Raw genomic sequence first — 22,544 nt, forward strand, 5'->3', positions numbered from 1 at the left:
GTGATTTTGGCTTGGTGCCTTAAACTTTGTAATCTATCTTTGAGGTTGATTATTTTTACTAGAAAACTTTGCTCTATATAATCTCCAGCATTTTTCTCCAGCATGAGATAGTCGTCCCTTATCACCTTATTTAAATATATTTACATTTTATTGAATATGTGTGTCTCAGAATATCATCTAAATGAAGTAAAATTGCTTACTAGTTAAGCAATATTGAAGACACCCATTGGCTGTATAAATTATTTAATTTGCAAGTTGGGAATTGTGTTTGTTAAGGTTATGTTAAAGCTGGACATACCTGCATTTATTAAATTAACCAGCACTCCTAGAGCACTTAATATCTTCCAGGCAGTTATGAGAACATTTGCAATCGTAATTTATTTGACCCCCACACCAATCCTATAAAATGAGTGTTATAATTATTCCCAATTTACCAATAAGGAAATTGAAGCCAAGAGACATTTGATAGCTTGCACCAGATCATCCAACTGGAAGAAACATAGTTGGAGCACAAGCCCCGGTGTTTAGTCCTTGGCTCTGTACTCCTAGCCATCACTGTCATCTCTTTCAGAAACACAGCAGTGAGTTCCATCTCCAACTGCTTCTCATGTCTATCATTCCCTCCTCCTTGGTTGTTTTATGGCCAAAATTATCTTCACTATGGTTCATATCATTTCAACATGCTTCTAAGCTTCTATCTCACATAAACTCTGATCTTTCTCCCAGTACCTTCATGTGATGGCTGGAATCCCTAATGATCTGTCGCACAGAGGCCCATGTTTCTGTCTCAAAAATAAGAATTCTGGAAATTGCAAGGCAGACAAGATTAGCTTTACCAGGAATTATGGAAAGGAGAGGAAGAATGCTCACATTGGTTAGGTGTCTGACATACGGTGGACACAATCCATATCCTCTTACATAATTCTGTGATTGCCCTGTTAGAAGTTCATCCCATAATTAATCATTTTAGGATGGAAAAGTTTCTGAGATTCTTTTTTTTTAATTTTTTATTATTATGTTAATCACCATACATTACATCATTAATTTTTGATGTAGTGTTCCATGATTCGTTGTTTGTGTATAACACCCAGTGCTCCATGCAGAACATGTCCTCTTTAATACCCATCACCAAGCTAACCCATCCGCCTATCCCCCTCCCCACTAGAACCCTCAGTTTGTTTTTCAGAGTCCATAGTCTCTCTTGATTTGTCTCCCCCCTCCGATTTCCACCCCCTTCATTCTTCCCCTCCTGCTATCTTCTTCTTCCTCTTTTTTTTTAAACATATAATGTATTATTTGTTTCAGAGGTACAGATCTGTGATTCAACAGTCTTGCACAATTCACAGTGCTCACCAAAGCACATACCCTCCCCAGTGTCTGTCACCCAGCCATCCCATCCCTCCCACCCCCCACCACTCCAGCAACCCTCAGTTTGTTTCCTGAGATTAAGAATTCCTCATATCAGTGAGGTCATATGATACATGTTTTTCTCTGATTGAGTTATTTCGCTCAGCATAACACCCTCCAGTTCCATCCACGTCATTGCAAATGGCGAGATCTCATTCCTTTTGATGGCTGCATAATATTCCATTGTATATATATACACCACATTTCTTTATCCATTCATCTGTCGATGGACATCTTGGCTCCTTCCACAGTTTGGCTATTGTGGACATTGCTGCTATAAACATCGGAGTGCACGTACCCCTTCAGATCCCTACATTTGTATCTTTGGTGTAAATACCCAGTAGTGCAATTGCTGGGTCGTATGGTAGCTCTATTTTCAACTTTTTGAGGAACCTCCATACGGTTTTCCAGAGTGGCCGCACCAGCTTGCATTCCCACCAAGAGTGTAGGAGGGTTCCCCTTTCTCTGCATCCCCGCCAACATCTGTCATTTCCTGACTTGTTAGTTTTAGCCATTCTGACAGGTATGAGGTGATAGCTCATTGAGGTTTTGATATGGATTTCCCTGATGCCGAGCGATGTTGAGCACTTTTTCATGTGTCTGTTGGCCATTTGGATGTCTTCTTCGGAAAAATGTCTGTTCATGTCTTCTGCCCATTTCTTGATTGGATCATTTGTTCTTTGGGTGTTGAGTTTGATGAGTTCTTTATAGATTTTGGATACTAGCCCTTTATCTGATATGTCATTTGCAAATATCTTCTCCCATTCTGTTGGTTGTCTTTTGGTTTTGTTGACTGTTTCCTTTGCTGTGCAAAAGCTTTTTATCTTGATGAAGTCCCAATAGTTCATTTTGCCCTTGCTTCCCTTGCCTTTGGTGATGTTTCTAGGAAGAAGTTGCTGCGGCTGAGGTTGAAGCGGTTGCTGCCTGTGTTCTCCTTTAGGATTTTGATGGATTCCTGTCTCACATTTAGGTCTTACAACCATTCTGAGTCTATTTTTGTGTGTGGTGTAAGGAAATGGTCCAGTTTCATTCTTCTGCATGTGGCTGTCCAATTTTCTCAACACCATTTGTTGAAGAGACTGTCTTTTTTCCACTGGACATTCTTTCCTGCTTTGTAGAAGATGAGTGACCATAGAGTTGAGGGTCCATTTCTGGGCTCTCTATTCTGTTCCATTGATCTAGGTGTCTGTTTTTGTGCCAGTACCATACTGTCTTGATGATGACAGCTTTGTAATAGAGCTTGAGGTCCAGAATTGTGATGCCGCCAGCTTTGCTTTTCTTTTTCAACATTCCTCTGGCTATTTGGGGTCTTTTCTCGTTCCATATAAATTTTAGGATGATTTGTTCCATTTCTTTGAAAAAAGTGGATGGTATTTTGATGGGGATTGCATTGAATGTATAGACTGCTCTAGGTAGCATTGACATCTTCACAATATTTGTTCTTCCGATCCATGAGCATGGAACGTTTTTCCATTTCTTTGTGTCTTCCTCAATTTCCTTCATGAGTATTTTATAGTTTTCTGAGTACAGACCCTTTGCCTCTTTGGTTAGATTTATTCCTAGGTATCATATGGTTTTGGGTGCAATTGTAAATGGGATCAACTCCTTAATTTCTCTTTCTTCTGTCTTGTTGTTGGTGTATAGGAATGCCACTGACTTCTGTGCATTGATTTTATATCCTGCCACTTTACTGAATTCCTGTATGAGTTCCAGAAGTTTTGGGGTGGAGTCTTTTGGGTTTTCCACATAAAGTATCATATCATCTGCAAAGAGTGAGAGTTTGACTTCTTCTTTGCCAATTTGGATGCCTTTGATTTCTTTTTGTTGTCTGATTGCTGTGGCTAGGACTTCTAATACTATGTTGAATAGCAGTGGTGATAGTGGACATCCCTGTCGTGTTCCTGACCTTAGGGGGAAAGCTCTCAGTTTTTCCCATTGAGAATGATATTTGCTGTGGGTTTTTTAAGATGGCTTTTGTGATATTGAGGTATGTACCCTCTATCCCTATACTCTGAAGAGTTTTGATCAGGAAAGGATGCTGTACTTTGTCAAATGCTTTTTCTGCATCTATTGAGAAGATCATATTGTTCTTGTTCTTTCTTTTGTTAATGTATTGTATCACCTTGATTCATTTGCGGATGTTGAACCAACCTTGCAGCCCAGGGATAAATCCCACTTGGTTGTGGTGAATACTCCTTTAAATGTTCTGTTGGATCCTATTGGCTAGTATTTTGGTGAGAATTTTTGCATCCGTATTCATCAAGGATATTGGTCTGTAATTCTCCTTTTTGATGGGGTCTTTGTCTGGATTTGGGATCAAGGTAATGCTGGCCTCATAAAATGAGTTTGGAAGTTTTCCTTCCATTTCTATTTCTTGGAACAGTTTCAGAAGAATAGGTTTCTTCTTGAAATGTTTGGTAGAATTCCCCTGGGAAGTCATCTGGCCCTGGGCTTTTGTTTGTTGGGAGATTTTTGATGACTCCTTCAATCCTTAGTGGTTATAGGTCTGTTCAGGTTTTCTATTTCTTCCTGGTTCAGTTTTGGTAGTTGACACATCTCTAGAAATGCATCCATTTCTTCCAGGTTATCTAATTTGCTGGCATAGAGTTGCTCATAATATGTTCTTATAATTCTTTGTATTTCTTTGGTGCTGGTTGTGATCTCTCCTCTTTCATTCATGATTTTGTTTATTTGGGTCATTTCTCTTTTCTTTTTGATAAGTCTGGCCAGGGGTTTATCAATCTTGTTAATTCTTTCAGAGAACCAGCTCCTCATTTCGTTGACCTGTTCTACTGTTCTTTTGGTTTCTATTTCATTGATTTCTGCTCTGATCTTTATTATTTCTCTTCTCCTGCTGGGTTTAGGCTTTATTTGCTGTTCTTTCTCCAGCTCCTTTAGGTGTAGGGTTAGGTTGTGTACTTGAGAGCTTTCTTGTTTCTTGAGAAAGGCTTGTATTGCTATATTCTTTCCTCTTAGGACTGCCTTTGCTGCATCCCAAAGATTTTGAACAGTTGTGTTTTCATTTTCATTTGTTTCCATGAATTTTTTTAATCCTTCTTTAATTTCCTGGTTGACCCATTCATTCTTCAGTAGGGTGCTCTTTAGCCTCCATGTATTTGAGTTCTTTCCAACTTTCCTCTTGTGATTGAGTTCTAGTTTCAAAGCATTGTGGTCTGAAAATATGCAGGGAATGATCCCAATCTTTGGTACCGGTTGAGACCTGATTTGTGACCTAGGATGTGATCGATTCTGGAGAATGTTCCATGGGTACTAGAGAAGAATGTGTATTCTGTTGCTTTGGGATGGAATGTTCTGAATATATCTGTGAAGTCCATTTGGTCCAGTGTGTCATTTAAAGTTTTTATTTCCTTGTTGATCTTTTGCTTAGATGATCTGTCCATTTCAGTGAGGGGGGTGTCAAAGTCCCCCACTATTATTGTATTGTTGTCTATGTATTTCTTTGCTTTTGTTATTAATTGGCTGCTCCCATGTTAGGGCATAGATATTTACAATTGTTAGATCTTCTTGTTGGATAGACCCTTTAAATAGGATATAGTGTCCTTCCTCATCTCTTATTACAGTCTTTGGTTTAAAATCTAATTTGTCTGATATAAGGATTGCCACCCCAGCTTTCTTTTGGTGTCCATTAGCATGGTAAATGGTTTTCCACCGCCTCACTTTCAATCTGGGGGTGTCTTTGGGTCTAAAATGAGTCTCTTGCAGACAGCATATTGATGGGTCTTATTTTTTAATCCAATCTGATAGCCTGTGTCTTTTGATTGGGGCATTTAGCCCATTTACATTCAGGGTAACTATTGAAAGATAGGAATTTAGTGCCATTGTATTGCCTGTAAGGTGACTGTTACTGTATATTGTCTGTGTTCCTTTCTGGTCTATGTTGCTTTTAGGCTCTCTCTTTGCTTAGGGGACCTCTTTCAATATTTGTTGTAGGGCTGGTTTCGTGTTTGCAAATTCCTTTAGTTTTTGTTTGTCATGGAAGTTTTTAATCTCTCCTTCTATGTTCAATGACAGCCTAGCTGGATATAGTATTCTTGGCTGCATATTTTTCTCATTTAGTGCTCTGAATATATCATGGCAGTCCTTTCTGGCCTGCCAGGTCTCTGTGGATAGGTCTGTTGCCAATCTAATGTTTCTACCATTGTAGGTTACATATCTCTTCTCCCGAGCTGCTTTCAGGATTTTCCCCTTGTCTCTGAGACTCGTAAGTTTTACTATTAGATGTCGGGGTGTTGACCTATTTTTATTGATTTTGAGGGGGGTTCTCTGTGCCTCCTGGATTTTGATGCCTGTTTCCTTCCCCAAATTAGGGAAGTTCTCTGCTATCATTTGTTCCAATATACCTTCTGCCCCTCTCTCTCTTTCTTCTTCTGGGATCCCAATTATTCTGATGTTGTTTTGTCTTATGGTATTGCTTATCTCTCGAATTCTGCCCTCACGATCCAGTAGTTGTTTATCCCTCTTTTTCTCAGCTTCTTTATTTTCCATCATTTGGTCTTCTATATTGCTAGTTCTCTCTTCTGCCTCATTTATCCTAGCAGTTAGCGACCCCATTTTTGATTGCACCTCATTAATAGCCTTTTTTATTTTGACTTAGTTAGATTTTAGTTCTTTTATTTCTCCAGAAAGGGTTTCTGTAATAACTTCCATGCTTTTTTCAAGCACAGCTAGTATCTTTAAAATCATCATTCTGAACTCTAGTTCCAACATCGTACTAATGTCCATATTGATTAGGTCCCTGGCAGTCGGTACTGCCTCTTGTTCTTTTTGTTGAGGTGATTTTTTCCGTCTTGTCATTTTGTCCAGAGGAGAATAGATGAATGAGAGAACAAAATGCTAACAGGGTAACAACGTCCCCAGAAAATATACTCTAAACAAATCAGAAAAGACCTGAAACGAGGGGAAAAGAAAGGGAAAGAAAGAAAAAAAAAGAAAAAGAAAAACAGAACAAAACAAAACAAAAAAAACAGAATATGATCAAATATGATTAGGCTGGTGCATAGATCAGTGCCACACACTAGATTTTGGGTGTATTTTGGTCTCTTAGAAGAAAGTGCCTCCCAAAATTTTAAAGAAAGAAAAACTTATATATGTACAAAAATAAGGGTTAATATGATGAAGGGATGGAATATGACTGTAAAGATGAAAATTATAAAGGATTTTATAAAAGGAATTGATAAGATAAGAAGTTGTTTGAAAAAAGAAGAGGATTTAAAAGAGAAAAAAATTTAAAAAAAGGGAGAGAATATGATCAGGCAGGAGACTAGAAGAAAGCCATACACTAGAGATTTAGGGTATATTTTGATCTGTTAGAAGAAACTGTATCTCAAAATTTTAAAGAGAGAACAACTTATATATGTATGCCAAAAATAAGGGTAACTACTATGGATGGATAGAATATGACTCTAAAAATGAAAAATAAAAATGTTTTTTAAAAAAGGGATTGATAAGATGTTGGTTGAAAAAGGGAAAAAGAAAAATTCAAAAAAAAAAAAGTTAAAAAAAAATTAACTTTGAAAGACTAAAGAATCATGGTAAAAAAGCCATGAATTCTATGTGCAGTATTCCCCTAGCGCTGGAGTTCTGCCGTTCTCAGTGATCGGTAAACTTGGTCTTGGCTGGCTGTTCTCGCTGATCTTCTGGGGGAGGGGCCTGTTGCCATGGTTCCCAAGTGTCTTTGCCGGAGGCGGAATTGCCCCGCCCTTGCCGGTCCGGGCTAAGTAATCTGCTCGGGTTTGCTCTCGGGAGCTTTTGTTCCCTGCAAGCTTTCCGTACAGCTTCGGAGGCCGAGAGTGAAAATGGCAGCCTCCCAGTCTCCGCCCCGGAGGAGCCGAGAACTCGGGGTCCCGCTCCTCAGTGCGCCCCCAGAGAAAAGCCGTCAGTCCCTCCCGTCTCCCCGGTCTCCGGCCGCACTCCGTACTCACCCGGCCTGTGACCGCGCGTTTCCATCTCTGGCACCCGACCCCGGGTGGAGTCTCCAAACCCAGCAGATCCCCGCGGTGCACTCCCGCACCTCTCCTCCCGGGGGAAGAAGGTGAGTCTCCCCGGATCTGCCGCTTGTTGGGTCCCTGCTGGAGGAGCAGTGGCCCGACTGTGCCGCGGATCACGGTTTATGACAACCCCGAGCTGAGAGCCCGCGCCTGGGCTCCGTCTCTGCAGCCGGCTTCCCCGCTCCGATCCCTGGGAGCTCTGCCGCACTCAGGCACCCCGGTCTTCCTGTGTCCCCGAGGGTCCTGAGACCACACTCTCCCACGAGGGTTCCACCCCCCGCTTAGCTACTGGAGTGACGTCCCTCAGCGGAGCAGACTTCTACAAGTTCCGATTTTGTGCTCCGTGGCTCTATCACTTGCCAGAAGCGGCCGACGGAGGCCCCTCCCCCGCCGTCTATCCTCCCAAATATCGCCTTGGATTCACTTCTCCGCACGTCCTACCTTCCAGAAGGTGGTCGCTTTTCTGTTCAGAGTTGTTGCTATTCCTTTCTTCGATCTCATGTTGAGTTCATAGGTGTTCAGAATGGTTTGATCCCTATCCAGCTGAATTCCTGGGACCAGACGAAATCCAGGTCTCCTGGAAAAGTTTCTGAGATTCTAACACCTTCAGGTGCTGCCTTTCCTAGAAGTATCCATATCCTCTCTTTAAGAGAAGGCTCAAAAACTCTTAGAATCACAATAACTTAACTCAAGGCATTTGCTTTCTCTTGGGAGGTATGTTCTAAACAGGGTGCTTGTGTATGTTTTGGGTAGGGATGCATTTTTTTCGGCACCTCACAAAACTCACCAAATACTCAGTTATTTAATCTGCCTTTTTTATACACTTATGATAAAGCCATCATGGTACCTCACTTCAGTTAGCCTCCATTGTCCCCCATTGGCCCAGAAGAGTGCTGACATCAGGAATAATGGTCTATATGTCTTCATCAGATTTTTGGGAAAAGTTCAATACCATGCTATGTTCCTTATTGCCTTTAGGGGATGCCTATTAATTTTCCCTTCATCTCCTGTTAGAAGAAGAATACATACCAAATGCTTTGAGCAGTGCACACCCAAGAGGAATACTTACTCTTGATAATTGCTCTTTGTTCTTTCAATTGTGGCCCTGATTCTATTTGCCATGGAGTGGATTGCTGAAGATCTTCTATAACCCCCCCCCCCAAAAAAAAACAGAATGTCATATTCCCTTGGTTTAGTCAAACTCCCACACATGATCCCAGTTTTCCCCAGGGCAAAGTAACTTCAGTGTGCAGAATATCATTGATTTCGTACACTGAGGTCACTTTCCTAATTTGTTCCAGCTCACAAATACTGTTTTTCAATTTTCCATATATGTTAACATGTTGTTTGTATTTTAATGTTCATTAAAATTTTTGGACTTCAGATCATACCTAAAGGTATTAAAATAAGTTGTGTTCTTGTCTGAATTAAGGGTGACGTTTTTCTCTTTTCAGTTCCTCCCAAATTTGTGGTTCAGCCACGGGACCAGGACGGGATTTATGGCAAGGCTGTCATCCTCAATTGCTCAGCGGAGGGCTACCCTGTACCCACCATAGTGTGGAAGTTCTCTAAAGGTATGACGTTACTTGATTTGCTTGTTGCCTGCCGAACATGGTAGAATCTAAAGAATTAGAGGAGCATTTTGCATCCTTCCAGACATGCTTCTGGCAAGTAGATATGTTCCCACCTCCACCAAGTCTGTCTTCTCACATTTACCCCTCTGGTCCACCTGAGTGTTTTTAATTTGAACCAGGAGTGTCTGGTCTTGTATAGCATGCCCTGGGAAAGATCATGAATGGGGCAGGGGATTCATTGGAAGTTATTTCAGCCCTGGGGAAAGCTCTGCATTGCCTACCTGTGTGGTGTAACCATGATCTGCTTGGGGAACACTGCACACCCCTCCATGTGCAGACACAAGAACGAATTGTCAGAATTGTCCATTGTTTGAAAAGAATCCCCAGGATTTATACATATGACATTAAGTGGGTGTAGACGGTTAAAAATAAAATTGATGGATTTATTTAACTAGTTATCTTAGAATATACAAATTCCATATCATTTGCCTGGTATGCTCTTTTTTTTTTTTTTTTTTTGGTATGCTCTTTTAAAAACACACACATCCATGTCCTATGTTGAGCATCCAGTGTTCTTTGTTTGAATATGTGTGCCTAATCATGCTTTCTCCTCAAAGGCAAAGCATCTTCGCCAGTTTTAAGGTAAGACTGTAAACATTACAGGAATAGAAACATGTAACATGCAGACTAATGGGGAACATTCTAGACACCATAGAGATCATTTATATCCATCTTACAGTCTTCTCCAGGGAAGGGTGCTTAACTGTGCTCACCAACATATTGGAGTTCTCTTTCTTTTCTCATTCACTCATCTTCACTCAGTAATTTATCAAACGGTTGAAGGCCAAACGCACACGGGTGGGATAAACAAATAAATCATGGTCTCTTTTCCTAACAATCTAAGACCTACTATGTGTGTTTAATTGTTCTGAGTGTATTATTTATTTGTTTGGTTTATTATGGTTTGTATTCCAGATGTTGCTTTTTAAAGTAACATGTTGCATTTTCTTATTATGGAAATATCAGTGCAACAAAAGCAGAACAAATGGGTCTTATTTACCACCTCCTTCCAGGGGAAAGAGAAGAGGGAGGGAAGAGTGTGCTAGAAACCACTTCATTGCAGGAGGGAATCAATTAAATTTTTAAGAATTCCTTGAGGCTCCTCCCCTATAGCCTGCCACATACATTGTCCATGTGAAAGCATTTTATTCAAAAACCTAAGCCTGTTATTCAGAATATCTGCCCACGTGACCTTTTATTTTAGGCCATATTTGAAGCCTCATGTTGCATTACATGAAAACAAACAGCATGCATTTAACTTAGTTTATATACATGTTCATATATGATATTATGAACATTTCCCACAACACTTACCTTCTTCAAAATTATACCTAATGTTTGCCATTGTGGAAGGCTCCCTCTTTCTCCTTGAGATTGTTTTCAGTGTATCACTACTATAAACTCCACCGGATGAACATCCTTGGATGTGTAGGTGATGTGTGTCTGTGTGATTGTTTTCTTTAGGGAAATCCTTAGAAGTAAAGTAGCATGACCACATTTAAGGCTTTTGGTCTGTACTGGCCCAGGGTCCTTTGGAAAATATTGCAGCAGTTTGCATACTCACCAGCAGGGTGAGGCTCTGTGTGTCCCTGCATCCTCGCCAATTTGAAAGGATCTTTTTATTCTTAAACTTTATAATGTGATGGTTGAAATGGCTTTCTGTTTTAATTTGTATATTTGGATTACTAATGATGTTACAACATTTTTTCCTCTGTTTACTGACCACTTCTGCTTCCCTTTTCGGAAATTTCTTATTCATGTTACATACTTCTCTCCATATTTTATTTATTTGTAAGAGTGTTTCTCATAGATGAAATAGTGCTTCCTCTGTCATGGATCTGATAGACATTTTATTCCTTCCCATCATTCATGTGCGAATTAAGTTTCAGTAGCCTTTTTTATTTTTAAATTTTATGTGCAATATGAAATCATCAAAGAAACACATAGAAATTGCAACAAAAAATTTTTTATGAAGTTAAATTCCCCCCAAATAGCATCATTCAAAGATAAAGATAACTACTCTGTGTTTTTGGCTAGCCTATCAGACCTGTCCCCTAGCAAATATATATATCCGTGGATATGCATATAATTTTGCAGGCTTTTTTAATTGATCATATGATTCTTCCTAACTTATAATCTCCTTTCTTCAGTTATCAATATGCTGTGAATTTCTTTCCATGTCAATAAACATGGGTGATCACTATGACTTTTTAATACCTGTGCAGTATTCACATTAATACTTCCATAAGTCCCTCTAACTATCTCTTTGACTTTGCTAGGATTAGGGTCAGTGACTTAAAGCCACAGGGGTTTACTCTTTCTCCTATGCGGAGTCTGGACAGATAGTTCAGGACCAGTTTGTTTTTTCCTCTAGGGTATCAGGGACCCAAACTGCTTGTACCTCTGTTCTGCCCCGTTGGCAAGCAGCTCCCATCACTGAGCTCCATGGCCACTTCCAATTTTTCCACTGAAGGGAGAGAGCTGCCACCCGACCTGAGTCATCCCCCTGCAGGGACCTCTCCAGAATGTCCATAAATCAGTTCTGCTGGTCCGCCCTTGGGGCCAGCCCCTCCCCCGCCTCTTCTCTGGTGGCTCAGTTGCATCGCTGGTCCCACCCCAATCTCATTTTTATGGTCGAACTGATTTCAAAACAATGAAACTACAAACCACGTGTGTCTTAATTCTCTCCGTGGGTTCCGTGTGCTCAGCCCTGGTGGTCTGGCGTGTGACAGTCCGGAATGCAGCCTCATCGGGCACAGAGTGCTGTCTTGGTCAAACCCAGAGCCGTGGGCACCGCTGTAACTCCAGCCACTGCTGGCCCCGGGAGCGTGGGCAGCCCCGGTCCCGGCTCCCCACCCCCACCGCCCCTCCCTTCCTTTTACCTTGAGTAGAGATTTCTCTAATAAATCTGGTAATAAGCGTCAAAACAAACCAACAAAAAACCCCTTAGGGGTCTGCAAGATGCTTTGTAAGGACGCACGTGGCCGCCATGCCTACAGCTTGGGCTACTTCATGAAGTAAGAGGGGAGGATGGACCCTTGGCAGCTAGGTGCGTCCAATGCTCTTGCTGCATAGTGTATGTTAGCATTCTTCTGAGTTTTCACTCTCCTAAAAATGTCACAGTGACTATCTCATCGATCCTTGTACATGTCCATTTTTTCCAGGGATAAATTTCTATGAGTAGAATGGCTGGCTCAGAGTAAGCAATTTCTATCACTTTCAAGACACCTTGGCCACTGGCCAGAATTGTATTCCTGCACACAACCTTCCGCAGTTTACATCATTGCCGGTTTCCTACAATGAAAGTAATACCGGTGTTATGCTTATTTTTATTATTTTTTTAAATAAGAGGTCTGCTTATTTTTAAAGATTTGAGAGAGAGAGCGCGCATATGAGTTGGGATAGGGACAGAGGAAGAGGGAGAGAGAGAATCCTAAGCAGACTCCCTGCTGAGCATGGATCCTGGTGCGGGGCCTGATCCCAGGACCCTGAGATCATGTCCTGAGCCTAAATCCACAGTTGGCAGCTTAACTGACTGAGCCACCGAGGTGCCCCAATGCTATTTTTAAATATCTTCCGATGGAAAAGGGGGAGATTGTATATTATCATTTTAATTATACAAGTGATAAAGGTATTTCTTAAGAAAAATTTAGCCTTGCTTATGGAATGTGTTCCCAGTAATCAAATATTCACTGAGAGCATCAGGGCGCCTTCCTTATGTGTGACCAAAAGAGATGTAAACACAATGGACTTGGGTTGTTCCTCTGAGAGCTGCAACAGTTTAATCCTGAGGCTGCAGAATTCCAGAGTCAGTGCAGTGGCTTGAGGACGTCGGGTGCAGGAAGGAAGCAGTCTTTGTGGGAAGATAACGTTCTTACAGTTTTGACATTGGGTATGGATGCGCCAAGTCTAAAACATCCAATTCTGTCTCCTGATTGTTTTTTCCTTTTACACAGACAAACAAAGCCTCTTGTCTGAAGAGATTTTTTTAAATCAGGGCTGAATACCATAGTGGGCCTCATCTGTGTTCCCAGAAATGTATGGTGGCGGGAACAGGTTTCAGCCACTGTCCTGGGGACCATCCCCTTGTTAGCCGCTCGGGCCCAAGGAGGGGCTGCTCCGGTAAGAACCAGCCAGTGCTCTGGCGTGTGGCCCGCTGGGGCATCCTTCACTCTCTGGCTGCCCAGGGACAGGGGTACTTCTGACTCCAGGGAAGCTTCCTTATGGAAACTTTCAAGGGCAACGGTCAGAGATGTCTTGGTGTGTGGGGGTCGGAGAGGAGTGGGGAGTAGTTTGCATTTCAGATAAGGTTGTCAGGGAAGGCCCGAGAGCAGGTAATGTTAGCGAAGCCTGAAAGAAATGGGAGACGAGCCTTGTGCACGTCTGCAGGGGAAGCGCCGAAGGTCAAGGGGCCAGCTGGTGCCAAAGTCAGGGGCAGAAGTGTGTTTGAGCCTGGAATGTTCCAGAAACACTGAGGAAGACCCTGAAGCTGGGCAGAGTGAAAGGAGATCCAAGAGGCCACAGGGGGTCAGCTCTCCCATCAGTCATTGCAAGGATGTGGTGATGCCAAAGTGGGAGTGAGTGGGGGTCACAGTAGTGACAGTGACACTCTCCCCTTTCTTCCACTGCCATGCTGACCCCTGAACCAGGAGGCTGTTGGAGCAATCCAGCAGGCGCGGTGCATCGGCCCTGTGTGTGGAGGCCGGACCTGCGGCTGGAGCCTGTTAGCGGCCCCCAAGCCATGACATGGCTTGGATCAGGGTGACAGCCCCGCAGGAGGGGAAGCAGTTCAGAATCCGCTAGGCTGATGGGCTGGCTGTGGGTGTGAGCGAAGGGGAGGCGTCTTTGACAAGAGATGGAGCACTCCCACTCCCGGAGGGCAAATTGGGCTGCGGTCAGCTCAGGAGTGCCGGCCTCTCCGTAGACACAGCCCTCAGTCCCCAGGATAAGCAATGAGGGACTTTCCAGGCATACTTTTTTTTTTTTTTTTTGATAAATGCTTTCCGCACTGTCAGAGCTCATACCTTCCACCTTCTGGCCTGCTGCCATACACCCCACTTTAGATTTGCCTCCGTTCTGTGACATTGACCCTGTGCTACCACCGGTCCTAAGCCATTGGTTTCCAGCGAGAACTGTTCCAAGCTCTGCTCCATCGCAATGGCGTGTCTGTTCCTTTTTCACACACAAAGCCGGTTTGGCTGGTAGGAGGCGGGTGGCTCACGTTATTTCCAGGGAGGCGACAGGGGCTGCCTGACTTCCTGGTAGAATCATTTTGCTGCATGTAACCAAAAAGCTGACTTCGGAGTCCAGCAAATGTATGGTCTGTGCCTTCAGGTCATTCATCTGGGGTCCCGTTGTCCCTCAGCTGTGGTGTGCTAGTTAATATGTGGATTCTAAGCATCTTTAATTTAAGAAAACAATGCCTAAATTACACCTGTAAATATTTGTTCTCTTCCCTGCTTTTCATTTTCTGCAGGGTCCCCCTTGTGGCATCACAGGGCTCCCTTCACCTACCCACTACAGGAGCTGTTTTCTCTCGGAGTTTTTAGCCGTTGACTCAAATATGATATTTTAATGTTTATTTTCTATGCCTTTTACCTGAGCCAAGTCTGTTCTTTGCATTCTCTCCAATTTTTCCTTCACGTTTGTGATTTCATTTTTCCTCCTCCCTTCGCCATTCCCGCTGCTTCATATTTCACTCTTGCTTGAGCTCTGGCTTCCTAGACAAGTGGCTGTTTTGTTCACAGCTTTCATCTAACTCACGGCAACGTGTTTCTGGTGTGATCCCATTACCTGATTGCTTTTTCTGCTTCTATCATAGCATCTTTGCTAGATGCTGGCTTCTTTTTGAGAACTCCCATTTGAGAAAATTCGTATCCCCACAAAGAGATTGCTTTGTCCACGTATCTGGTTCCTCGCCGAATCCTCCCTGTCTGATTCTAAGGGCCACAGCAGGTGTAGGGAAAGCTCCAGCCCCCCCCCCCCCCAGCCTGGGCACACTGCGGTCCCAGGTGCCAATAGGGCCCCTCGGATGTGCCCCCACTCTGACAACACATCCCGTCCTGATGCTTGCTCAGATTCGCAGCCACGGTCCTCTGTCCTTGTCTTTCTGCACGCACCTCTGCTCAAGGTACACTTCTAGTTTACCGCTTACCTCCTTTGTGGTTGAGGTATTCCATCCCTCTTTCTCCTATTTGTACTTGTATGGTTGGTTTCCAGGAAGAGAGGAAATGCTGGTTTTATGCTGCCATCTTTAAACCTTAAACCCCATTGTTTATACACTAAGCTGTATTAAATTTGGGCTTTCTTTCAGAAAAATAAGTGAGGTGGGAATCTAGGAGAAGTAGTTAAGAACTCCTCTGTTAAGAGAGTCAGCTGAGTTCGGACACTAGACACAACACTGTCTGACTATGTTACTACGGGAAAATTACTTAACCTGTGTGAACCACAGCTTCCTCATGTGTCTGGCGGATAAAATGAGGGGATGCATGTAATGATTTAGTAAGATGATTCATAGAAAGCATTTATCCTGGTGCCTGGCACATAGCAATTAGTCAAGAACACCAGCAGTCATCATCAACAGCTCACATGGGTACCAGGGGTCCTAAAACCATGTATTGGATAGGCCAACTTTTCCCCCACTAACATGAACTACTTTATAATCTACAAAAAAGAAAATGTGTCCACTGAAGTCTGTTTTAGATCCTTTCTTTTACTCCGATCTGGCATTGGGACCATGCATATTAGAGGGTTCTCTCTTCCAAATATATTTTAGTATCTAGTACAATGATACTCTTTACTTGTTTTCTAAAAATGTCCTGTATTTCTTTTTTCTTTTTTTCCTCTTTTTTATTTAAATTCAATTAGCCAACATATAGTACGTCATTGGTTTTTGATGTAGAGGTCGGTGATTCATTAGTTGCTTATAACACCCAGTGCTCGTCACATCCTGTGCCCTCCTCAATACCCATCCCCCAGTTACCCCATCCCCCCACCCACCTAAAAATGTCCTGTCTTTCTCACGTGGAGTTTTGTTTGTTTATTTCTTCTAGATGAATGTCAGAATAATTTTATCAAATTCCAGAAAAATTTATTCTGAAAACTTTGGGAGATTGTAATAAATTTAAAGGTTAACGTGGAGAACAGGGACCTCATTAAAATATTGAGCTTTCCCAGCCAATATCATGGACACTCTATTTATTCAAATCTTTTTTTTTAAGATTTTATTTATTTATTTGAGAGAGAGAGAGATAGTAAAAGGGAGCAAAAGTGGGGGTGGGGGGGTAGAGAGAGAAGCAGGCTCCCTGCAGAGCAGGGAGCCTGATGCAGGGCTCAATCCCAGAACCCTGGGATCATGACCTGAGCTGAAGGCAGACGCTTCATCAACTGAGCCACCCAGGTGCCCTATTTAAATCTTTTTAAAATGTCCATTATAATTTAATTGCTTTCTTTCTGTGTACCTGAGGCAGTATTTGTAAACTTCTGCCTGCAAGTGTGTTTGGTCCTCTTCAGTTTTCTGGGTGGAAAGGCGGCCCATCGGTAACCAGGCTTTGTTGGCCCTCTGAGGTCACCTGTGTCTCTCCCCCCAGTGAGGGAGAGGTTGCCCTTAATTTGGGAGAGTTCCTGTGTTCTTCTGCTCTCTAGGACCCACAGTGGCCTGCAGTTGGTGTGGGGCCCTCCTTGTCCTGCCTGTTTCTCTCAGATTGCCTTTCTCCCAGCCTCTGCCTGTATCCTTCCCTCCTCAGCAGAGCCTTCGCTCCCCCAGCTCCAGTTTTCCTCAGAGGTGTCCGAGCATCTGCTGCTGTTTAGTGCAAGGTGGTTTTGCTTGTGTTCAGGCATCTCCCACGGTCCCCAGAAAGCCATTCACGGTGGTCATTTTTGCATCCACAGGTGCAGTCTGTCAGAGGTCCTGGATGTCCCTTACCACCGAGGTCCCAGAGGTGTCCAAGTGTTGCTTGGCATCAGCCCCTACTACCCAAACCCTCCTCGCTTATTGTCGACTTGGTATAGGGGACAACAGGGACTTGACTCTTTTGTTTAGAAATCTATAGAAATAGAAGCAGACACTTGCAACAGTTCCCTGGATGTTTCCATGCATCATGCTCAATGTCAGACTGAGACACAAACACTATGCTCAGTACCTGGTCCAACTGCTCAGGTAACCCCTTGGGAGCCTTCTCCTACTTCAGGGGCTTGCCCTAGAATGCCTCACCTTGGTCCTGCTCACCCCTTCTCTCCCAAGGTCAAGGTGACATCCCAGGGCCATCCACAGTCCCCAAGACCTGTGTTTTGGAATGACAGGAAGAACATGCAGCATGAGACAAGCCCTCAGGTACTCCTGGGCTCACCACTTACCCTGTTCTCTGTGTGGGCAGAGTTCCCTGAGTCTCTAACCCCATGGTTCAACCTCTTCTGAGCCATCAGTTTGCTGGACCTACAGCGAACCTCCTAGGTCTTTCTAGCAACACTTGCTTCAAGCTCATACACCGGGCTCATCGAGGCTGTTGGGCCCAATTGTTATCCAGTGTCCCTGTCCCCACTAGCACAAGAATCTGGAATTAATACAGGGAAAGAGCTCAAAGAATCTAAAAAAGGAGAAGACAACACCTCTCTGTGACATAGTGGTGAAAATAAACCCAACTTCAAAGTGGAATGTGGCTCCCTGTGTACAACAAAAACAGTCCACTTATATGGTCCCCACATGGGGACAATGGGTCTCACAAACATCATGAGTTCTTGGAAAAGGATTGTGAGCAGAACAGTAGGGGATGGATACTCAACATATTGTTTTATTTTCTTCCTTTGATGGTAGAATAAAACTCAGCGTGGGTGAAAATCTTCTGCCTTCCTCTGGGCTAAAATAAGTGGAGTTTAGTGGCCCTGGGAGGTGCTCCAAGATACTCCCCCACCCCTACCCAAAGAAGCTGCAATTTCCCTGAGCCTTGATAGGGTCACCAGGACCATAGGCCCCAGGCCCATCTTTCCCTCCCTGCCCTTCTTTTTCTCCACTCCTCCATCTGCCCTTTCCCTCGTTGTTCTTATAGACAGAGGCAGCCACCCTGAGGGCAAATGTTTGGGGATCTCTTGCTCCAGGGAAGAGGTGGCTGAAGGCCCTGTGTGGTGGATGCAGCTGCAGGGGCTCCTGACAGCCCACAATCCCAACGCAAAATGATGGTGGCATCAGCGTAATGGAGTCACTTAAACTCCCTGATGACTTGTGTCAGTTCATGGTTCTATTTTCTGATGAGTGAGTGAGGGGCCAGTGTTCCACCTTAATGATAAAAAGGAATCCTTGCCAATTAGGTATAAAGTCATGCAGTTGGCGTGCTGAGCTAGTGAACTACCAAATGGTAGCTAGTACCGGGCAGGCATGAAGCTAGTCGACCTAAGTGAGGTGGTTTTCCCTGGGGTGGGGTCTTCAGGACAGACATAAAGGAATGAAGGGAAGGAAACTGAATTGCAGTGAGCATAATTATATGCAGATCTACAAAATAAGTAACTTTGATGCTGTCCCAGTTAAGGTGTGGTGTTTTATGAAAAAAAGACTTAATACCGGGAATTAGATGCATGCAAAATCTTGGGAAGGGTGGGAGAAACCCAGCTACCTCTCAGGAGCTCGAGAAACACGGGAATTGTAAGAAGCTCCTCCCGTCTGTGGCTACAGCCGCCCCTGGCTCCAGAGCAGTGATGTGTTCTCACGGAAGTGACGTTCTCCCGGAAGTGACGTTCTTCAGGAAGGGACGTTCTCCCGGAAGTGACATTCATCATCTGCCTCTTCCCCAGCTTCTTGCTTCTGAAGGAGAATGGTGGTTTTTCCTTCCCTGAACCCTCCAAACTGTATGCAAGTGCCTCTCACTGGTAAAATATAAACCAGGGCCTGGTGACAATTCAGAAGGAAATGGGTTTTCTCAAGCTTCCAATCCCTGTAATTTAGGGAAGAGATCAGAAGAGTCCCAGGAGGCTGAGGATGGACACAGAATATCCGAACCAAGCATGTGGACAAGTGTCACATGCACGTGCTGTACAGCCTGGAAGCTTCTCCCTTTGGACCTGGACCTGGACCAGGGCCTCCGGACCCTGCCTCTGTGCACCTCTGGGCTCTTCTCCAGAACGAGACACCAGAAGTCAGCACGTGGTCACTGAGCAATGGTTCCTTTTGCAGCTGCTCACCCTGGAGCAGGTGCCTCGCTGCCGCTCCTGTTGCTACTTGCTCTCCCCCTCCCATATCTGCTTCTGTTTTTCTAGCTACTCACTCCCTGCAACCCACCAACTCTTCCAGGACAAGGAAAACCACCTCCCTGAGCAAGCAAAACAAACTCATTCCTCAGGGAAATACCTGCTCCTTAAGGATAAAAGGGACTGTGTTTTCGATTCCTTGGTGGGGAGAGGGATGTGCTCTCAGCCTTACCATTTGGGTGCAGCCCAGGGAGCATAGAGAGAGATCTCCTTTCCACTGTTCTGTTTGACTTCAAACCAACGTTATTCCAGCCTGCTAGGGAGACTCTGCATGTGGTCATTGGCCCACTTTTTCAGTTCTTATGTAGGCATTTACGCTCACATCCACACAGTCTTGCTGCCTTTGGTGAACAACAATCTGCCAAGCATAGAAGAAATGCGTTGTTCTTCCTGTTGCATGTCCGATGAAATTAAGTGCAGAGAAAATAAGCTATTTGCTCAGGGGCACAGTTCGTAAGTTTCCAATTCTTCTGACTCAGCCAAGTGCTCTCACTACAGACCAGTAATGACTCGAGAGTGGAAGAAAAGATGAATCAATCACCATCTTCACTGCTGCCTTCCAAGTGGATTCTCTTGGTGACCCTTGACTGTTCTCTTCCCCCTGTGCCCACTCCCTCAGTCTTTGGAAACACTGCCAAACATATCTTTCCATAAATAAGAAAGGTCACACAGCATTAACACACCCAGTAATTCAGTATGTGCCTTACATAATGCTTTAACATTTTCTTTTCGTGTAATAGAGCATTAAAGTTGTCCCCACTTGACCCCAGCTGGCCACAGAAAATCGACAGCTTTTTAATTAATGACTTCTGGCTGCTGTAGTGTATCCTCTAGCTAATTACCCAGAGTGCTTACCTCATGGCAACAAGATTACAGAATTTTGAATATTGTTGCCACTGTGTTAAATTTTGCTCTTTACAATAATGATGAACCTTAAGTGGATGACTGATAATTGTATCAAACTGTGACGAAGTCTACTTCCCTTAAATTAAACAAATACTAATCCTTGGGACTGCTGTTCTTATGGTAGATGAATTGGTTCACTATTACTCTGTTTAGCAACTATGATTAGATTTATAAATTGTGTGACCCTTCAAGTTAGGTTCATTTCCTCATGAAAAAAACATTTAATGTTTTTTCAAATGCGTTTATGCTTTATTTCTGTCTTTGTTCAGACCTTTTAGTAATGAAGAGGCTTCTCTCAATCTAGATAGGAATTAATAGCTAATCCTTTTCTGCTATTTAATTGAGACAGCTTAGCAACATAGTTAAATTCTCTGTTGTAATTCTTTGGTATCCATGTGTCAAATATTACAAGTATTTTTCTGGTGAAAAGTCTTTAAGAAAAGGAAGACATACATGTTTTTGACATGAAATATCCTATAACTGGCTCATACTGTATCAGCATTTCATTAGATTTTTTAGTGTTTTGTACACAGTTTTACATAATTTACAAATCCCATTGCATCTTCAGATTTCCTGGTTTTCTGCCATGTGGATATACTCTTTAAATCCTACATTTGGCTGAATTTTTAGGTTGTGTGCTTTGGACTAGATCTGGCTCCTTTCTTGCAGTTAACTTTGAGAAGGGCATCAATAGCCTTTACAGGTTTTCAAAATGTGGACCAAATTTAAGCACTTAAATAAAAATTAAAGGCTTTTGCTTTGATTTTAAGTCCTAATAATATCCCCTTATCCTTATCCTAAAGAACATGTGATCCATAAAAAGGAATTTTACTATTTATAAAACCAAATTTTTAAAACATACAGTCAACTTTTATAGGAGAAAAGGCATATGATCATTTCAATAGTTGCTAATGAAAAGTAGTTGCTAATATTTGACATCCAATCCTGATTTTTAAAAAGAAAAAGAACAAAAATAAATTTGTGCAAAATAGGGATACAGAAATGCTTAAGACCCAAAGTGCTTTGGCAAATGAAGAAGAAAAAGACAGAAAGTCCAATAGATACATAGGCCAAAGTTATGGATGGACTGTTCACCAAAAAAATATTTGCAACTTGCCAATACATTCATGAAAAGATGCTCAAAAACAAAGAAAAATACAAAAAATAGTCAAAATGTGCAAATTAAAATAATGAGATCTGGATTTTATTGATGAAGATCAAAAAGATCAATCATGTACATGTGTGAGGAAGAAATGAACCCTCAGCCAGCACTGATGGAAATGAAATTGATGTGTCCTTCAGTAAGCATGTTAGCCATGTATTTCAACACTAAATGTGCAGATTTCCACTCCAAGCATTAACCTGAGAGATCACCTTCCACTCTGTTATTGGATTGATTGATAAATGGAGAGGCTCCTTGCAACATGGTCCTCATTCTTGTGGAGTAAGAAAGATAGAAAGTCAACTAATCATAAAATAATTATAAGCAGAAATCTTTTAAAAAGCAATATTGTGGGCTCACTATATGCTATACCATAGTTTAAGAACTTCAATGCCTGCACCACCTTATGAAGGAGATTCTGTATTATTTCCACTTTTACATGTGAGAACACTGAGGAAGCAAAAGTTTACCTCATTACCTAGTTTCTCAGTGTATGGGTGATCTGTTGCTCTGTAACAAATTATCCCCCAAATTAGTGGCTTGAAATAATGCATACTTATTCTCTCCTTGTGTCCATGGGTCTGGAATCCAGGTATGGCTTAGCTGAGTCCTCTGTTTCAAGGTCTCTCCCAGCACTGCAATTAAGGTGTTGGTCAGGGATGCAGTCATGTCAAGGTTCAACCTGGGAAGAGTCTCCTCTTCCAAGCCCACTGTTGTGTGGCAGGATTCAGGTCCTCACAGACTACTGGTTGGAGGACACCCTCACGGGAGCCTCTCCATAAGGCAGCTCACATTCCCCACAGTGAGGCCACTAGCCTCAGAGAAGGATTGAAGGAGAGGCCACAGTCTTTTCTGACCCTAGCTATGTGCAGGATCTGCCACCCCAGTGGGTGCTCAGTACTTGAGCAATAAATCCCATTGAGGTAAAAACAGAGCACACTTTTATTTGGGCTTATAAAATATTAGGAAGAGAAATTATGGGATTGGGGTCTTAAGAAAAAGAGGACATTTACTTTTTTACTGTTTGAATTTTTGACCAAAAATTCTCAGATCCCTAATCTGGGATTCTCAAATTTTGCACCATAATAGGTAAGCTGATAGCTTTCATTAAATATTTTTCAAAACCAATCACTCACTTACTGGCATGTTCATAATTCATCAAACATTTGTTAAAATCTTCTGGGAATTTCA

At 42.8% G+C, this 22,544-nt stretch overlaps 1 protein-coding gene across 3 annotated transcripts in view; it reads left to right on the forward strand.

Moving 5' to 3' along the window:
* The window catches only part of DSCAM (DS cell adhesion molecule), a 784,307-nt gene that overhangs the window by 529,883 nt on the left and 231,880 nt on the right, over positions 1-22,544 (forward strand). For all 3 annotated transcript variants that reach the window (XM_078071697.1, XM_078071718.1, XM_078071731.1), the window contains one exon: positions 8,870-8,989. In XM_078071697.1, the coding sequence (XP_077927823.1) occupies positions 8,870-8,989 (120 nt within the window). The remainder of the gene's footprint in view (positions 1-8,869; positions 8,990-22,544) is intronic.

Source organism: Halichoerus grypus, chromosome 1 (genome assembly GCF_964656455.1).
Source record: "Halichoerus grypus chromosome 1, mHalGry1.hap1.1, whole genome shotgun sequence".
NCBI classification, from domain to species: domain Eukaryota; kingdom Metazoa; phylum Chordata; class Mammalia; order Carnivora; family Phocidae; genus Halichoerus; species Halichoerus grypus.